The sequence below is a fragment of the Vigna umbellata genome, chromosome 6, assembly GCF_029865625.1.
Source record: "Vigna umbellata cultivar VRB3 chromosome 6, Vumbellata_1.0, whole genome shotgun sequence".
NCBI lineage: Eukaryota > Viridiplantae > Streptophyta > Magnoliopsida > Fabales > Fabaceae > Vigna > Vigna umbellata.
In genome coordinates, this window is record NC_142170.1 from 6,972,170 (window position 1) to 6,991,589 (window position 19,420).

At 32.3% G+C, this 19,420-nt stretch overlaps 1 protein-coding gene across 1 annotated transcript; it reads left to right on the forward strand.

Annotated features, from left to right (window-relative positions):
* The first annotated feature begins 10,877 nt into the window (after positions 1 to 10,877).
* Positions 10,878 to 19,420, forward strand: LOC124833824 (amino-terminal region of chorein). The gene is made up of 20 exons (XM_047308380.2): positions 10,878 to 11,186; positions 11,255 to 11,343; positions 11,435 to 11,544; positions 11,632 to 11,686; positions 12,100 to 12,188; positions 12,531 to 12,597; positions 12,671 to 12,733; positions 12,966 to 13,136; positions 13,231 to 13,324; positions 13,416 to 13,486; positions 13,614 to 13,689; positions 13,812 to 13,855; positions 14,708 to 14,775; positions 15,128 to 15,213; positions 15,309 to 15,466; positions 15,572 to 16,910; positions 17,046 to 17,332; positions 17,729 to 17,935; positions 18,010 to 18,166; positions 18,898 to 19,420. The coding sequence occupies exons 1-20, from the start codon at positions 11,075 to 11,077 to the stop codon at positions 19,191 to 19,193; spliced, it is 3,639 nt and encodes a 1,212-aa protein (XP_047164336.2). The 5' UTR covers positions 10,878 to 11,074; the 3' UTR covers positions 19,194 to 19,420.

Below are 19,420 nucleotides of genomic sequence, written 5' to 3' on the forward strand. Positions count from 1 at the left end.
AATTTTTCATAATTTACATTAAATAGATAATTTTATAGGTTATTTGGTCAAGACTCAATATAATCTTACTCATGTTAAAAAAGTTTATGTCTTAGCTTGTATCATAATAAAATAATTAGGTTTTACATTTATAAGTTTGTCTCAACCTAGATGTGAATTTAAATATTGCTTAAGTCACAATTATAAAATTTGGATTTTGATATTGCCAAAAATATTTATTACATTTTTATAATTGGTAACCAATTACTAACTAAAGATTTTTTTTATATAATTGATATTAAAAAGATAATTTTAAATGTTATCCAAATTCAAACTCACCTTAATTATCCTATTAATACTCAATCCAATCTGACTCATTAAAAATTCTCACTATTTACTTGTATCATGATTAAAAATTTAAATTATTTTATATTTGTTTGAATCTTATGTCAAACGTAACGTTAGATATTACGTTAGGCACTACTATACAATATAGATTTTCATAATGTCTTTATGATTATAATGAAAATTATTTATTACTTTTATAATTAGTAAGTAATAACTGATAAATTATTATGATTTTTCATAATTTGCATTAAATAAACAATTATATAAGTTATCTAATCAAAACTCAATTGAATTTTATTCATGTTAAGAAGGTCTATATCTTAACTTGTATCATAATTAAATAATTAAGTTGTAAATTTATAAGTTTGTCTGAACCTAATATTAGACGTTAAATATTACTTAAGTTACATTTATAAATTTTGAATTTGGAGATATTGTCAAAAATATTTATGATATTTTTATAATTGGTGACCAATTACTAATTAAAGATTACTTTTTTTATAATTCACATTAAATAAATAATTTTAAATGTTATCTAAATTCAAACTCACCTTAATTATCGGATTAATACTCAATCCAACCCGACTCATGTTAAAAATTCTTAATCTTTGCTTGTATCATGATTCAAAATTTAGTTTATTTTATATTTGTCTGAATCTTATGTCAGACGGTGAGGTTAGGTACTTGTCAAATGTGACATCAGATGCTATGTCAGATACCAGATACTGCGATGAAATTTAGATTTTCATAATGTCTTTATGATTAAAATGAAAATTATTTATTACTTTTATAGTTAGTAAGTAATGACTAATAAATTATTATGGTTTTTCATAATTTACATTAAATAGATAGTTATATCAGTTATTTGATCAAAACTCCATTGAATCTCACTCATGTTAAAATAGTCTATATCTTAATTTGTATCATAATTAAATAATTAAGTTTTACATTTATAAGTTTGTATGAACCTAATATTAGACTTGATCTTAAATATTACTTAAGTCAATGTTATAAAATTTTAGATTTTGATATTGTCAAAAATATTTATTATATTTTTATAATTGGTAACCAAAAACTAATTAAAGATTTTTTTTATAATTCACATTAAAGAGAAAATTTTAAATGTTATTCAAATTCAAACTCACCTTAATTATCCGATTAATACTCAATTCAACCTGACTCATATTAAAAAAATTTAATATTTACTAGTATCATGATTAAAAATTTAGGTTAGTTCATATTTGTCTTAATCTTATGTGAGACGTAACGTTAGATACTTGTCAAATGTGATACCATGTTAGACACTGCTATAAAATTTAGATTTTGATAATGTCTCTATGGTTAAAATGAAAATTATTTACTACTTTTATAATTAGTAAGTAATGACTAAAAAATATTATGGTTTTACATAATTTATATTAAATAAATAATTTTATATGGTCAAGCTCAACTACTCATGTTAAAAAAGTCTCTATCTTATCTTATTTCATAATTAAAAATTAAGTTTTATATTTATAAGTTTATCTGAAACCTATATTATATACTTGACGTTAAATATTATTTAAGTTACGGTTATAAAATTTTGATTTTGATATTGTCAGAAATATTTATTAAATTTTTAAACTTGGTAAACAATGTTTAATTAAAGATTAAATATTTATATAATTCATATTAAATAGATAATTTGAAATATTATCCAAATTCAGACTCACATTAATGATAAAAAATTATATTTTTTTTATCAAAATTAAATATATTGATTTTTGAGGTGTTGTTGTCGTTCTATATTGATTGTTGTCATTGTCATGTTCTCTCCTCTCTTAGTTGCCTTCACCGTTCACCTCCTCTACATTCTCTTCATGGTTATCAAGGTGATCCTTGTGTTCGTCTTATTTCTCTATTAGCAATGTGATCCTTGAGGATAAAAACGGTAATCACTAGTTTAGAAAACACATTCAAAATAACCTAACAGGCTTTAGTTTTAAGAAAAATAAGTCTTTCAAAACATAATGATATTTTTGAAATTATTTGTACAATTTTAGGCTTCGGTTCTAAAATGACCAAAACATATATGGGTAAGCTTAGGTTCTTTAAAGAATCGGAGCCTATTCTTCTATCTAGGGTTAAATTTTTAGAAAAGTTACTTCCCTACCACACACAACATTACACCGCTATAGAACCTTTTCCATTGCAATTTTGAAAACTCACATTATCCCTTCTCCATTGCAATTGAATAGGCCATTGTTGGTCTCTTCTCCACGTGAAGCCCTTCTCCATTGTCATTGTTGGTCACTGTGAAAATTCTTGTTCTCGTCTTCTCTCCTCTAAAAAAATCTTGTTCTCCTCTCTTCTCCATTTTCATTCTTGGTTGCTAGGAACCATCTTTTATTTCATGGAGGTTCATTTTCCTTTCTTAAATTTGTTTTTATTTGTTTAATGTTTGTTTTCATTAAGGAGACAATGACACATTTTGGTCTTTGTCGCAAATTCATCAAGGTCACACCTTACTTATCGTTCCATTGTCCAAGCATTGTTCATTGTGCATTCCATTGTTCAAAGTATGCTCCCATTTCTGCATTTAAATAATTGTTTTTTATGTCCTATATAGACTTTAGTTGTGCTTTGGTTAAGATCAAAAGCCTAAAACCTCCATTTTTTAACTCGTCTTTGATATGATTAAATTGTAGAACCGAAGTAGAACTCCAAAAATAACTTATATCAAATTTATTTCTTGTATTAGCAAATGTTCTTCATTGACGATGTATGTTTACCAACAATTAATATATATGCATATAAATGTGATTATGTATAAGATATTTTGTAATAGAGAATGAGCATGTTAATCATATTTATTCTCATACAAAACTCTCTTTATTATAAAAACATTTGATATTTTTTTTATTGTTTAGAGATTGTTCGGGTCTTAGCACTTGGGAAAAAATTGAAAAATTTGACTAGAAGTAGAGATAAAGAAGTTCTAAGGATCTTTGAAATAGTAAAACACAAAATCATATAATTATTTTTTATAATGATGGTGAATTTTCTTCTTTTGAGTCTTATCTTAAGAATAAGACTAAAGTAAAGAGACTTCATCCTTGATTTATCACTTTGCGAGTGACACTTTGTTAAGTGAAAGATCAGCTTGCGTTTCAATCTTGAAGTTTATTTTTTGTTTCATAGATAATATTTTAATCTTAATCTTCTTTACCCCTTCTTAACCTTTCTTGAATTTAATCTTCTTGAAACCTTGCATCTAGCATCCTACCATAATTAAAATCCACCATACCCAAACCTTCGTATGTAACTTATTAACATAGCCCTCCAAAAGTAAACCAAAAATTCATCAAGATTCAACCAAGTTCATACCAAATTTCATCAAAAACCTCTACAACCTTCCTTACATATTCTACCTCAAGATTCATGCAAGAATAATTCAAGAACCAACCCAATTAATGCCATCCTTTCATATCTTCAAGAACCTTATAATTTAATCTTCACCTGCCATGTAAACTATCTAAGAACTTACCAATAATCTTCCAAAAGTGCAAGGTTTTATCCTTCAAGTACTAAATTTTTTAGTATAATATTTGTAGGTTTATATTAATCATATTCACGTCCTTCTTGTAAGATGGAGTCCTTTTTCTCTGTTTTCTACTTAGATAATTTTCTTTTATATTGAATTATTTAAAATTTAATAATTAAATTTGATATAAAGTAAAACTTTTTGTAATTGAATAGTTTGGTTTATAAATTGATCAAATTAATTGTTGATATCTTCTTAAAATTTATGGATATTTTTTTCCTTAAACATTACGAATTTGTTTAATGTGATTTTGACCTTTGTAAATCAACGTATCCTATAAATAATGTACCTAATTAGTACACAATCTCTTTCATCAAATTTATAGATAATTCTTTAAGTTTTCTAAAAACATAAATTTTATCTCAAACTCGTGTCTAAAGCTCAAAATATTGCATTGTATTAATGTTGTAGCTCATTACCGTGTTTCATCTTAATGTTCATATTTGTTGACGAGTAAGTCATATAGATTCTCAAATTATTTAAAAAGAATGTAGATATTTTGTTGAAAATTTTGGTACTTAACAATATCTCTTCAATTTCGTTTCTAAAGTTTAAGGCATGTTCTTTAAAAGTTACCGTTGATATCTTCTTGTGTGGTTCTCCATATCGTTGTAAAGTTTCATTATCAAGTGTAACTTGATTAGAAGAGGATTTTCACACTATATAATTATGTTATCCACCCTTTCAAGAAAGTTTTCATAAAGTTATTTTAGTAATAGAGTCTGGTTCAATTAATTACATGTGTTTAATTGCTACTGCTTAAAACTAATTAATTGTTCTTGATAATTTCATTATAGTGCATAGTGAAAATTGTAAGTATAGTAATTCTAATTAGTGATTAACACAAATTACTATAATAAAGTGAAATTAGAGAGAAGAATAACAAAAGGTATTAAATAATTGGTCCAAAACTCAATTCAAACTGTGAAATCTTAATTTTGTAAATTGAATGTTAAGAATTAGTTCTCCATGAATGAAAAAGAAGAACACGAAGAGAAAAAAAAAGATAAATAGAAAGTAAGAAAAGAAAAGAATAATTTCTAAAATTGAAAAACTAAACAAATTCAATCTATTTTACTCTAGCACATTTAAGTTATATATATAAGCTTTAATCATTTGAATGCATAGATATAAATATTAGCTCTAATTAAGTCCATAAGTCTAATAACAAAAGTTTAAGCTAAAACAAAATGAATAAAACGGAAATATGTTTTTATATAAACTATAACAAATTCGTCTCAACCACTAAAACTAAATACTAGAAGACATTCAAATAACAAAAGACGCGTTCTGTCAGACCCAATAAAAATCCACCCAAAACTCAGCTGAGTGGAAGATAAGTGTTGAGGAAGGGGAGCTGGAAAACAAAAAGTGGAAGATAGGTGTGAGCAGTGGAGTGGTCGTTCGATTTTGACGGTAGGAGTAAAACTCTAAGTTTTCAAAAATTCACGCCACTCTCTGCATGCAACCATCTTCTTCAACCTTCTGAAACTCCATTCTTCTCCTCCTTCTCTTTAAGATTTCTTCGTCTTCTCTCTACGAAATCTTACTCTTTTCTTCCTCCGATCATCAAACAGACCACACCTGAACATTCCCGGCATCGAGGACGTTCGTTTGAACCAATCAGTTTTCGATTCCGAGCAGGTAAGTTCATCTCTCCCTCAGCCGTGTGGTTTCCTGGACATGCAACCCAAGTTCTGGTTTCATGTGTTGATCACTCTTCTAAAAAGAGTGATTCTGATAGTGTTTTGATCTTTACTTGATTTAGTTTTGGAAGTTGTCGAGCGTTGAGGGTAGAAGGATTGGTAGAGGTGAACCAGTAACCATATCTATGAGCGTTCGGTCACGTTAAGAGGTAAGAGAAACTTATATAATTTGATTTAGTTTCTTACTTTGAATGGATGCATGTTCGTTGATTGCTGAATGAATATGAAAAATGGTTGTTACTGCATTGTTGACTGTATGAGAAAATGGAATGAGATTGTGTTTGATGATTTGGTTGATGATGAAATATGGTATGTTGTTTAAAAGTATTGATGATTAATGAAATACATGAAATGGGTAGGGATGTTGTCGAGAGTCAGTATTGACCATTCAATTATACAAGCGTTCGTTCTCAGTAGTGTTCGTTCTTAATAAGTGTTTGGTATTAGACCAACGCTCGTTCGATATAGTGTTCGATTTTCTTGTGGACTCGGTTGGAACTGGATTCTTTCATTTGGAGAGAGTTCCAGTTGAAGACTAGCGTCTTCGTTTCGTTTTGTAATATTTGTACTTAAGCGTTCAACCAAGGATATTCGTTCCTTGGTATTTGATTATAAACTTCAGTATATCTATATGTATTTGTATATTTCATTCGTTCTTGAACATTAGTTAAATGATATCTTATATTTATCAAGCCTTTATTCTATAAATTAAGTAGTGCTCGATCTTACACCAAGCGCTCGTACTAAGTAGTGCTCGGTCTTACACCAAGCGCTTGTACTAAGTAAGTGCTCGGTCTTACACCAGGCGCTAGTTCTCCTTTTCGTAATCTATCTTTATAATAAGAGTGTTCGTCCAAACTCAATAGCGTTCGCTCTCTACAGTGCCCGGTCTTTGACTGTCATTCGATTTCCTTGATGTTTAACTCATTAAGAAGCTAAGTATTTATTGGCGTTCGGTTTCTTCATATGATTCCGTCAAGTGCTATTATTTGATGTCCTATAGTATCTATCTTAATTGGTTTCGGCCTAGAGTCTTAGTACTCGGCCTAGGCTTTACGGTGTTCGGTTTGAAATCTCAAGAGTCAGTTCATTAAATTGGCTCACTTGGAAAATAACGTTCGATTCTATTGGTCTCTGAGAAGTATTATTGTATTCGGTCCCTTTCACAACAAGTGAGTAACTCTCTCGATTTGATTAGTTTTGAGTTGGAGACATCTCGGTCTCACTCCAAGTTTTCAGTCTCGTTCTGGGTTAAAAACTAACGTTCGGTATTTGGTATCCTACGGGATCTTTATTCAAATTGGTTAAGTTAAAGTTTTAATGATGAAAGATGATGGAATATGATATAGATGAAATGACTTTGATTATAAAAGAGTATTCCAGGGAGGAATATCTCATGAATGGATATTGGAAATTGGTAAAGTATGAATGTGGATAAAGCTAAGCTGACAATTCATCCTGATATTCCGTGATTACTCGTTTCTCACGTAGAGAAGGGTAAGTCATGTGTGGAAATGACAGGAGGTCCTAGTCCTTATGGTTAATTTGGACAGATAAGACTAACCTCGGGTGGCAGCTGTTGAGGATATCCTAGTTACTACATCACTCGGGTGCACGAACGTCGTAGCTACACAAAATTCATACCGTCCGTACAGTCAGAGTCTAGTATTAGGCTTTGCATGAAAGAGTTAATGATTTTATCTGGTTTAATTGATTGTGTGAAATATATGCTGATACATGAATTAAATTACATAAGCTTACCCTATTTTCCTATCTTGTCCGTTTTGTACGTTCGGTTATTGTCCTGTCGTAATGATCATCCGTGTGGATGTGAGCAGAAGGAGAATAGCTACTGGAAGAAGCGCTAGAAGAAGAAAGTTTGGTCGAAGTAGAAGTTAAGACCGAACAGTAGAACCGTTCGATTAGTAGTCAGTTTAATTGTAACTGTTCGATCATTTTTTACCTTTTTCTTTTGTATGACCGTTCGGTATAGGCCTTTTGTAAACCATTCGGTCTAGATTGCTTATTTGTACAGTTTTAACTTTATCGTTAGTTTAATTAAAATTATTAATTAAAGCTTTAACAAATTTTTATGGCTTGTCAAGGTTGAAACTAATTTTAGAAAAATGCCATACTATGGTTCCGAAAGTGTTTCCAAGGATACATGCCACAAATTCTTGCAAGATAGATCTACATACTTTGTAGGAAAGTGTGTAAAAAGTAATAGGTTTATTTAAAGAGGATAGATTGAATATAACTTAAATTTTTTTTGTAAGATGATGATGATGATTAGATGGTTTTGGGATGATCTAATAATAATAGAAAAATGATATTTGCAATGGCTTGTAAGGAACACTAAGACTATGTTCGGTTGGAGTGAATTTACTATTTACATTAATTTGCGCGGATGGATTTGAAAAATAAATGATATATTCGTTTGAATGATTTTGAGATGAAAAAATAAGTGATTGTGAGATTGATATTTTTTTCATCTCCTCGTATGTGCTGCGATTTGAAGAGATTGTATTTAAAATGTCTTTTTTACTCCGAATGAACATATCTTTAGGTAAAGCATGTCCCACTTTATGAGACGTGGAGTTGGTATTTTCTAATAGGAAAAGAGAAAGAGAGAGTTGCAGTGGTGACACTGTGAGAAACAAAGAGAGATTGTGATATAATTGGTTAAAGTTAATCTAGGATAGTAAATTATATTCTAAAAAAATAAATTTTAAAACTTAAATACAAATTTATTTTATTTTAATATTTTTTATTTTTTTTCTCCTTATAATATTTTTTATCAATAAATATATTATTAATAAATATTATTGTATATTATTTTTATTATTAAAGATATTTTAGTAATCTATGATTTTTTGTCAATTAAAATATTTTTTTAATTTGTCATATCTTATAATTTTCTCTTACTTTACTTTCAAATCTAACACATCCTAGATACTAATACAAGTGTGATAGATGAAAAAAAAAAAATTTAACTTTTATATTATTAGTTCACCTAGAACTACATTTCATTCTTCTTTCTAGATTGTAAATGATTCCATAATCAATAAATGATTATAAGTATTTTCATTCTCATTTCAAACTTACAAAAAGTATATAGAATCATTCTTTATTGTCTTTTTTATCTTCTTTATATATTTTTTGTTTAATTATTTTGATAATTCCTATTTTTGGTGACTTTTATCAAATAAGTTCTTCACCTTTTTTTGTCTCAATTGGATTCTTATTTTTGAAAAATCGAAGAAAATAGTTCCTTGTCGATAGTTCCGTACTATACGATTAAAGAGGTGTCATGTGTTAACTCATGATTTTTTGAATTTTTTAAATATTTTTTTAAATTATTTTTATTTTTATTATTTTTTTGGAAAATAAAAAAATTTGCCATATGTCAAAATGACATTATGCTACGTGGTAATGATAATGTGACATGGCACTGTCAGTGCCACATGTCACTGTTAGGCTACTTGTCATTGCATTTGTGTCAATTTGGTTTTTGTATTTTTATTTTGCCTCAATTTGGTCCATGTATTTTTATTTTGTCTCAATTGATTCGATTTTTCAAAAATAGAAACCCAATTGAGACAAAAAAATGGGGACCTATTTAAAAAAAATCACCAAAAATAAAAACTGTTAGAATCATTAAACCTATTTTTTTTTTCACAACTCACTTCTAACTTTCGTAATATTCCTTAATCATCACTTTAGATAAATAAAGATAATTGTTTATAATATTATAAAGATAATTGTCTCAGGATATATAAATAAAAAATCTTTACGAGAGAATTACTTCATAAAATGTTTCATTAATAAATAACACTCTCCATTATTTAATGAGATATTTCTATAATCTAACACTTAAATAATTTTGAAGTTGCATGCATAATATATTAATATTTTGCATTGTTAGTTGATTTTGCATGACAAACCATGTACTTACTTTTTCATAAGCATTCAAAGCGCAACATACCTAAGCCAAAAACCACACAATAAATCACCTACAGCAACTCAAACTAGGTGGTTGTTCTTATTCTTTTTTTTCTTATTTTATATTTTGAGTTGTGAAACAAGTGACAAGATCTAATTTAGGATTTCTTGAATGGAATCTTAATAAAAGCAAGTTCACTCCCAAGTTTTCTTATCTCAGTTTCAAAAATATAAGAACATAAAAAATTGTCAGATTCAATCGTTAACTGGATTCCATCATAAAATGCTTTCTAACTAACTTATTTTCATCACAAGCTTTTCAATTGTTCTTGATAAAAAATTTCATTCTTATGTAATTTTGTCAACCATCTTTAACTTAATTGATATCTATTACATTAATGCTGAGTTACTGTTATTAAGATAAAGAACAAACAAAGAAAGACAAGACAACAAAAACGGAACAAGGAAAAAAAAGAAGTGAGCAAGAGAAGAAAAAAAAACAGAGAACAAAGTATATTGCTTATTATTGTATTTGATACAAGGAGATTTTAACATAGGAAAAGGAAAAAACAGAAAAAGGCTCCAAAAACATAAAGACATATTTTATCAGCTGTAAACAAATTTTTTTTGCTAGTTATTTATGTTTTTTAGTTTTCTAATATTTTCATATGATTCTTTTTAAGTATCTTACTAAAGTCTTTTTTATCTTAAATTTAAGTTTTTTTTTCCTAAACTACTTTTTTTATGTTGAATTTGTATGACAATTAGTGTGTAAATAATTATAATTTTTAATTGAGTGCTTAAAGATAAAACTAGTCTAATTTTTGTGTGTAATCTTGGATTAATGGGTCACAGAAGTGTTGTACTAAATGACATGTAGTTATGTGACTGTTAAATATATTTACACAATTAACTTTTATAATAGATAAAATTCTATAAATATCACATGTTTTTTACTAAATTTACTCCCTTTTCACCATACAATATATGGAAAAGAAATAATATTTTGACACTTACAAATTTATTACTATCTCTTTTTATTTTTAACTTTCTTTCCTTTTAAAAATTATAAAAAATTATTTTTTATAATTTTTTATCTTTATAATATATATATCAGATAAATTTAAATATGTGTCATCTTATCGTTAATTTAGCTTTTCCTTTTCGCTTTTCTTATCTTTTGTAACTATACATAAGTTAGGAAAATTTGGCTGAAAAGTTGAAAATAGATTGAAAAATAAAATAAAAAATTGATGGTATGCATCATAGTTTTTCCTTCATACACACAGTAATAGACAAACTGCAAACACCGCGAGGTCCTCTTCTCCTGACTCATAAAAACAGCGCCATCTCTCTCACACGTGCCGCACGTGCCTCGCCGCAATCTAAATTCCGTTTAATTCCTCTATAATAATACCAGAGATCGCTGCCTCAGACGAAGAAAGGAAAGCCTTAAATCAACTCACGGCAAAGCCCGACCCGAACATCAGGATCCGAACCAGGGTACTCTCAGCAAATGGAGTCAATACTGGGTCGGGCTCTCGAGTACACTCTCAAGTACTGGCTCAAATCCTTCTCCCGAGACCAGTTCAAGTTGCAGGGACGCACCGTTCACCTCTCCAATTTAGGTACATTCAAATCCAAATTTCGAACTCAAATTTCATTTCACCGACTTTGATTCGATTCTCGCTCTCAGATATCGACGGCGACGCCTTGCATTCCAGTGTCGGATTGCCGCCGGCGCTCAACGTTGCCACTGCCAAAGTCGGCAAACTAGAGATAACAGTTGAGTTGCTTACGGTAACTGATTATCTTTCACTTCTTCGCTGTGTTTCCGATCGTGAATTGTGATTTGCTCTTTGTGGCTTTTTTGCAGCTTCCGTCTGTGAGCAATGTGCAGACGGAGCCAATCGTCGTGCATATTGATAGACTCGATCTGGTTCTCGAGGAGAATTCTGATTTTGATGCATCGCTTAGTTCGAACTGGTAAATAATGAAACGAGGCTGGTGATGCTTTATGCTTTTGCTGCCGTTTGTTTCACGTTTTTTTTTTCCTTTTGTCGATTACTGCAGTTCCGCGCCGTCGGCTGCCTCTGCCAAGGGAAGTGGTTATGGTTTCGCTGATAAGGTTCGAGCTTGATTCTGCTGTTTGTTTATCTAAGCATGAGTTCATATATGCGCATGCTGATAACGGGGTGTTCGTAGTCAAATCATGCTTCGGTTGATTTTGTAACCAATTTTAACAAAGTTTGTGGGATTTGAATTTGAACATTTATATTGTGGGGAACAATTCTTAATAACATAGTAAAGATGTAGACAAAGATAATTTATTGATTATAAGGAGAGATTACTAATTTTAGTCTATTATCGAGCCTAATAGAGGAAAAGGATGCAGTGAAAGGTTGCAACATTGTAGTGCTGTTCAGCCTAATAATTTTATCCTTCCTATTGGCTTGAAATTCCTAGGCTGATCAATTGTCCATGAATGCAATTATCTTGTTTGATTGTTACTAGTTCTTACTGACTGGGGGTGATTGTCAGATTGCAGATGGCATGACTATACAAATTCAAACAGTCAATCTATTGCTTGAAACTTGTGGTGGTTCTCGTCGCCAAGGGGGAGCAACATGGTAAGTTCTTGATACCAGCCCGTGCTCTGAACCATGCTCTCTACTCAATATCTTCTTTAGTATTTAATAATTTATGTTTTACCAACCCTATCAAGTTTTGATACTAGCATCTTGTTCCCGGCTGGGATTGATGCAATATCTAAACTGTGTTTCTTGCAATGGCGTTAGAATATAGTGGGTCAGTCAGAGGGGACAGTCTTAATTCTTTAGCATAGACCTGACGGGTGATAGAGTTTGCTGTGTTTGTTTCATAGACAATTTATAAATGAAACTTTGTGTGACTCAATCTGGTTCTGCCCCAAATCTTTTTATAATATCCCCATTCACTACCTCTTGTCGCAGGGCACCACCTATGGCATCTATCACCATACGCAACCTTTTGTTGTATACTACAAATGAAAACTGGCAGGTAATTATTTCAAAACTCACGCTTTCTGATTCTACTTGCCTATAGCACTTCATTGAAGAACTTTTACTACCAGGTTGTAAATCTTAAGGAAGCGCGGGAATTCTCCAATAACAAGAAGTGCATATATGTCTTCAAAGTAATATATCTTCCCCTTCACTAGTTTTAATCTATCAGTATTTAATCTATATTGGTGTGATTTTGTCCTTTCACATCTCTCTTCTATATTACCAGTATTTGATCTATATAGGTGTGATTTCATTACAAGATTTCACAAAAAATATTTTGTGCTATATTCTCAATGTTGATGATACTGTGTTGCCTATGTGTATTACCATATAACTATTCTCACGTTTTTATGTTCTGCCCAGAAACTGGAATGGCAATCTTTGTCTATTGATCTTTTGCCTCATCCCGACATGTTCACAGAAGCTACACTAGACCTCTCTGAGGAGGGGTCAAACCTTAGGGATGATGATGGCGCAAAGCGTGTATTCTTTGGAGGAGAGCGTTTTATAGAAGGAATATCAGGAGAAGCATATGTAATTAATGCAGTTTCCCCTACATGTTTTAATCATCTGTTTTATTACAGTATTTTGTGAATCATGAAATATAGCTTAACTTTATCATTACCAGATCACAATTCAGAGAACCGAGTTAAATAGTCCGCTCGGGCTTGAAGTTCAATTGCACATCAACGAAGCTGTTTGCCCTGCACTAAGTGAACCAGGTTAGTAAAAGGGCACATTTTGAGTTTCTTGAATATTGAATTGATAAACAAATGGCGAGATATGACATGGGAATGCTACAAATATGATCAGGACTACGTGCACTTCTCCGCTTTATGACGGGGGTTTATGTTTGTCTAAACAGGGGTGATGTTGATTCCAAGGTCAGCATTTTTCACATTATCTTAACTTTTCTCACCTTTGAGAACACCTCAGTAGTTTGTTAAGCTCAATATTATCATATTTCATTTTCGGATTTCTCTAAATATGTATGTAACTGTACCATGACAGCGATCCACTGAAGCAGCTGGGCGTTCTCTTGTCTCAATTGTCGTAGATCATATATTTCTTTGTATTAAAGATACTGGTTTGTCGTTAGCTTGCACAGTCTTTTTATGTTAATCTTTGTCTTCTTGAATTATTATTAAAATCCAGCTTTGGGTATATCATTGCTAGCACAATGATCTAACTATTATCATTAATTTACAGAATTCCAACTTGAGCTTTTGATGCAGTCTCTCTTTTTCTCTCGGGTATGTCTTTATGTTTTATTTTCTGAGACCATCTTACACTTTTTTCTCACATTTTTTTTCTTGGCTACTTGTCCATATTAATCTCGACAGTGATGCTGGTTACCTTGGCCTTATCTAATAGGTAGAATGGAATACCTTGAGCCAAAAAGAAAATCATATAGAGGCTTATATTTTCCTTTAAGACTCTCTTTGGGGCCTTAAGACACCTTATATATAGTTTAGTTTATTTGGGTCCTTTGGATGCTCGAAGAGTAACAAGATGTTGATGGTAACCCTCTGTAGTGGGTGTGTACATGTCATTTTCACATCTGATATGAATAATTCAGAAATAAGAAAAAAATTGTAAACAATAAATATATGCAGTATATGTGATTTTGGCATGATAAGTTATTTTTTTTTAATAGCAACTAAGTACTTATAGTGCTATTTATGAGCCAATTATTTGGAAAGCTTAAGCTATTAGGTGAAGGCACATGAATAATATTATATCCAACTTACCTCCTTAAGCGGGAATCCTTTGGGCTTGAAGCTTGGATAGTGCAAATGTCTAATTGTTGACTGAGGCAATAAGAACTGAAGGCTAGACTATATAGTCTGTGCAATTTTTTCATGCTTCAACCCCAAAGAGCTCCTGCACAATGGTTGTCTCAGAAAAACAATATAAAACCATGTATGTGTTTTCATCCAATAGCTTATCCTTTTGGGATTGTTGGTTCATTGGAACGCCATTTACAAATATTCATATCTTCCTCACTTTACAATGTCATATCTTCATGTTTGTGACCGTCTAATGTGCTATGTTATCAGACCTTCAGCCAATAGAGTTATATAGTTGATTGACTATCCTTGCAGGCCAGTCTTTCTGAAGGAGATAATGATAATAACTTGACAAGAATTACAGTTGGTGGCTTATTTTTAAGGTTTGTGTTTCTGTTCCCTCCCTGAATAATAGCTATTAAAAGAATTCAGCAAGCTTTGCCTGAGTGTGTGGGCAGGTGTTAGTGTGTATGTCAATCTATTTCATGCTCATATGATTTGATTAAAAGCTGGGAGTGGGAGTGTACTCGTCTGAATATATTGGCAATACCTTGGTTGAATTGGGAGAAGTTATTGCAATTGAAAATGAGAAAATAAAAATGATAAGAAATTCTTAGCAATATGCCCCACTTATTAATCAATTTGGTTGCACTTGTTTAACAACCATTTTTTTGTGCTGACTGGACTAATTGTTACTATGGAACTAATCTGTACTCGGTACATATTGAAATGCAGGGACACCTTTTGTAGCCCTCCATGTATCTTAGTGCAACCATCAATGCAAGCTGGCACTAGAGATGCTTTCCGTGTGCCAGAATTTGGTATTAATTGTCAACACATTCTTGAAAAGTAGTAATAATTACCCAGGCTATGAATATATTATTTGTTCACTTACCTTCTCTCCTTTCTTTTTCAGCCAGAAGCTTTTGCCCTCAAATATATCCTTTACAAGAACAGCAGTGGCAATTGAATGAGGGAACCCCTCTAATATGCCTTCATGCTCTTAAGATCATGCCCTCTCCACTTCCACCATCCTTTGCTTCTGAAACTGTTATTGACTGCCAGCCACTCGTGGTATGTGCAGGATCTTTCAATAAATGGCCTGTTATAAACTTAAAAAGTGAATCAATTCTGTACTTTTGCCAATGTTATAATTTAATAATCTTTCCATATTTTTAGATTCATCTCCAGGAAGAATCATGTCTGAGGATATCCTCTTTATTAGCTGACGGTATTGTTGTCAACCCTGGTGATATTTTACCAGATTTCTCGGTGAAATCTTTTATTTTCAATCTCAAGGGACTGGATATTACAGTTCCTTTTGACAAGACCAAATTGGATATTTCCAAAAATGACATGGACAATACAGTCCAGACCTCCTTTTCTGGAGCAAGACTTCATATTGAAAGGCTTTTCTTTCTAAATTCACCCTCACTGAAACTGAGAATGCTGAACCTGGAGAAGGATCCTGCTTGCTTTAGTCTTTGGGAAGGTCAACCAATTGATGCTAGCCAGGAGAAATGGACTGCTAGAGCATCCCAGCTTACTTTGTCTCTGGAAGCATGCATTGATGGACCTGGATGTCAAAGTTCTCTTGGACAGACGGCAGGATTGTGGAGATGTGTTGATCTGAAAGATGCTTGCATAGAAGTGGCTATGGCAACTGCTGATGGCAGTCCCTTGTTACAAGTTCCCCCGCCTGGGGGTATTGTCAGGGTTGGAGTTGCTTGTGAACAGTATCTGTCCAACACTTCTGTTGAACAATTGTTTTTTGTCCTGGATCTCTATGGTTATTTTGGGAGAGTTAGTGAAAAGATAGCAATGGCTGGAAAAAGGAAACAATTGGAGGACATTAGGGACAAATCCTTTGGTGGAAAGCTGATGGACAAGGTTCCTAGTGATGCTGCTGTCAGTTTATCAGTGAAAAATCTCCAACTTCGATTTCTGGAGTCATCTTCTGTTAATATTGAGGGGCTGCCTTTAGTGCAGTTTCTTGGAGATGATCTATCTACCAGTGCCACTCATAGAACCCTTGGAGGTGCTATTATTGTTTCATCTATTTTACGTTGGGAGAGTGTTGAGATAAGTTGTGTAGATGCTGAGGGACTCTTGCCATGTGAAAAGGCCTCATTCTTGTGTTCTAAGGAAAATGCTACCTCTCTGAGTGATAATGGATATCCTCAGCTAAGAACTGTTTTTTGGGTGCATAAGAATGAGAAGCATCTATTGAATGGAAATGCTCATTCAGTCCCTTTTCTAGATATAAGCATGGTGCATGTAATACCATTGTATGAACAAGACGTGGAATCTCATAGTTTAAATGTCTCAGCTTCGGTATCTGGTGTTCGTCTTGGTGGTGGAATGAACTATGCTGAAGCCCTCCTGCATAGGTTTGGAATACTCGGGCCTGATGGAGCTCCCGGAATGGGTCTTTGTAAAGGATTGGAAAACTTGCAGAAAGGACCGTTGTCAAAACTTTTTAAGGCAACTCCTCTCCTTGTTGATGATTCAGAAGATGGTATGAAGCAAACTATGTTATCTAAATTTCTGTAGTTGGTTAATGTGCTTAATACATAAAAAGTTTGTTTCTTAATTCATCTTGGGCATGTTTGTACGCTCTATTTAAATAGCTTTCCTTCCTATTTTTCACCAGTTGGAAGTATGCTAGAAGGGAAAGAAGCCGCTTTTCCCCAATTGAAGAAGCCTGATGATGTGGATGTAACTATAGAATTGAGAGACTGGTTATTTGCCCTTGAAGATACACAAGAGACAGCTGAAAGATGGTGGTTCTCCAGCCATGAAGATGAAGAAAGAGAAGAGAGGAGTTGGCATGCATCTTTCCATGGTTTACGAGTAAATGCAAAAAGTAGCCCACCAAATGTTCCAGATGGAAAAATACAAGTGCAAAGAATAAAACAACATCCAGTAGAATTGATTACGGTAAAGAAATATGTTTCTTTCTGTTTTTAAGATGTAATGTTTATGTTTGTAAATTTCTTCTCCAACCTTCTGTAGAATCAAAGATTTGCTTTTCGCTTTCAAGAATAATATATTTTGGTTGACTCTATAAAGGAGATAAAGCAAAATTAGCACTTGCTAAACAAAATAGCTCAACATTTTGTCAGGCATCACATCCAGTAGGGATTGTAAAACTTGAAAAACACTCTACTTTTGTCATTGGGACGGTGGGGGATAGCCTAGATGGATAATTATATCAGTTACATTTTTCTGTTGGCTAGTAACTACTAGGTTTAAAATCGGAATATTCTGTTTCTTGTTCTTTAAGATGTGTTCTATTCCTATCACTCCTCTTACATCGTGAGGCTACACTTGCAGGTTGGAGTTCAAGGTCTGCAAATCTTGAAGCCTCATTTACAAAAGGGCATTCCTGCATCAATGCTAATTGCAAATGGGGGTAAAGAATCCACCAACGCAGTTGGAGGAATTGGTGTTGAAGTTCGCTTGATTTTAGGTGGGGAGAATGTTGATGATGAAATGGTTAATTGGGAAGTGGAAAACCTAAAATTCTCTGTCAAACAACCGGTAATAAGAATTTCATATTTATGACACGTTGTCTTTTTTTTATATGAAGGTTCTGAGATGCTTTCTTCATGCAGATTGAGGCAGTTGTAACCAAGGATGAGGTTCAGCACCTAACTTTTCTGTGCAAATCTGAAATTGACTCAATTGGCCGGATAACTGCTGGAATTATACGGTTGCTGAAGTTAGAAGGTTCTATTGGCCAGTCAGTAATTGATCAACTTGGGCACCTAGGTAAGTTGTCAAATTATGCATTGAATTGTTTCTCATCAGACATAAAATCTCATTATTATAAGCTGCATTAATGGAACCTTAGTTTTTCCTGAAGTTGGGAAGTGATTTTATCTTCCCAAAACTGCATTTTCATACAGCGCAGAAGATGGATTTAAGACGTGAGGTATGATATGCTTAACTAACTGGTATGGCATATAGATCAAAGAGAGGAAATGCGCAGGACTAGAATAGGAAATGGATAATGCTTTATATCGAATCCAAGGGGCTGTAATATTAATGAAAACCTTATCCGATTACAACATATAATAGTAATACAAAGTACACTCTGACTCTGTTAACCCTCAAAAAACTTATGTTTAAGGGAGCTAATACCAGAAGTCTAAGGTTGGAGATGGTGTGACTTGAACAAATTTGAATTCATACATGTACAGTAAATGATACATGTGATAGTAATTGTCTGGACTTTCTCATGAATAGGAGACTTAAGTGTGGTTACTATTCGAGCAAATCACATGGCTTTGGTAGACTACTATTTTTCCTGATTTCGAGGAGCTTCCAAGCTGAAGCACCTAATGCCTGTTTGCATTCAAATTTCAAACTCCAAAAAAATTTTGCTTTGACAAAATTTGAGTAGGAAAATGTGATTTTATATGGGAACTCGTTCTCAGACAAAACAGAACCTCAGTTTATATATTTTCGTAATCTTCTAATGACGGTTTGATTATCTGCAGGAAGTGAAGGCATTGATAAGATTTTCTCTCCGGAAAAGGTTAGTAGAGACGGAAGTGTTGGCAGTAGAGGAATTTCTCCATTGCCAATTCTCATAAATGAGGAATCACACAGAACTTCGGAACAAACATTAACTTTGCTTGAGGAAGCACTTCTGGAATCACAGGCTAAACTTAATGATTTAATCAGTGATACTGGTACTTCAGAGTCTTCCTCTCAACACCTTACCGTACTCCAACTGAGTCAAAAGATAGAGACTATGCATGACTTACTGATGCAATTACGGCATCAACTTTAAGGTTCCTCTCTCTGCCATTTTTTGCTGTATATTTATAGTCAAATTATTTTCATTCACATTATAGATTACAGTATTGTGTATATAGGATATAAATCTTTGTTGAGTGTTGTACAAGCTAGGCCGCCGCCATGGCTCTTCATTGATGTAACAAATTTTGTTCCCTTCACCAAACAACGTAATCAAATGGTTGAGATATCTCTGGGAGTTTAATATCCTGATTTTCTGAA

Coding starts and splice junctions, on each gene's coding strand:
- LOC124833824 (XM_047308380.2), top strand. CDS start 11,075: ATGGAGTCAATACTGGGTCGGGCTCTCGAGTACACTCTCAAGTACTGG. Junction 11,344..11,434: donor TCGGCAAACTAGAGATAACA/GTTGAGTTGCTT, acceptor GCTTTTTTGCAG/CTTCCGTCTGTGAGCAATGT. Junction 11,687..12,099: donor GTTATGGTTTCGCTGATAAG/GTTCGAGCTTGA, acceptor GGTGATTGTCAG/ATTGCAGATGGCATGACTAT.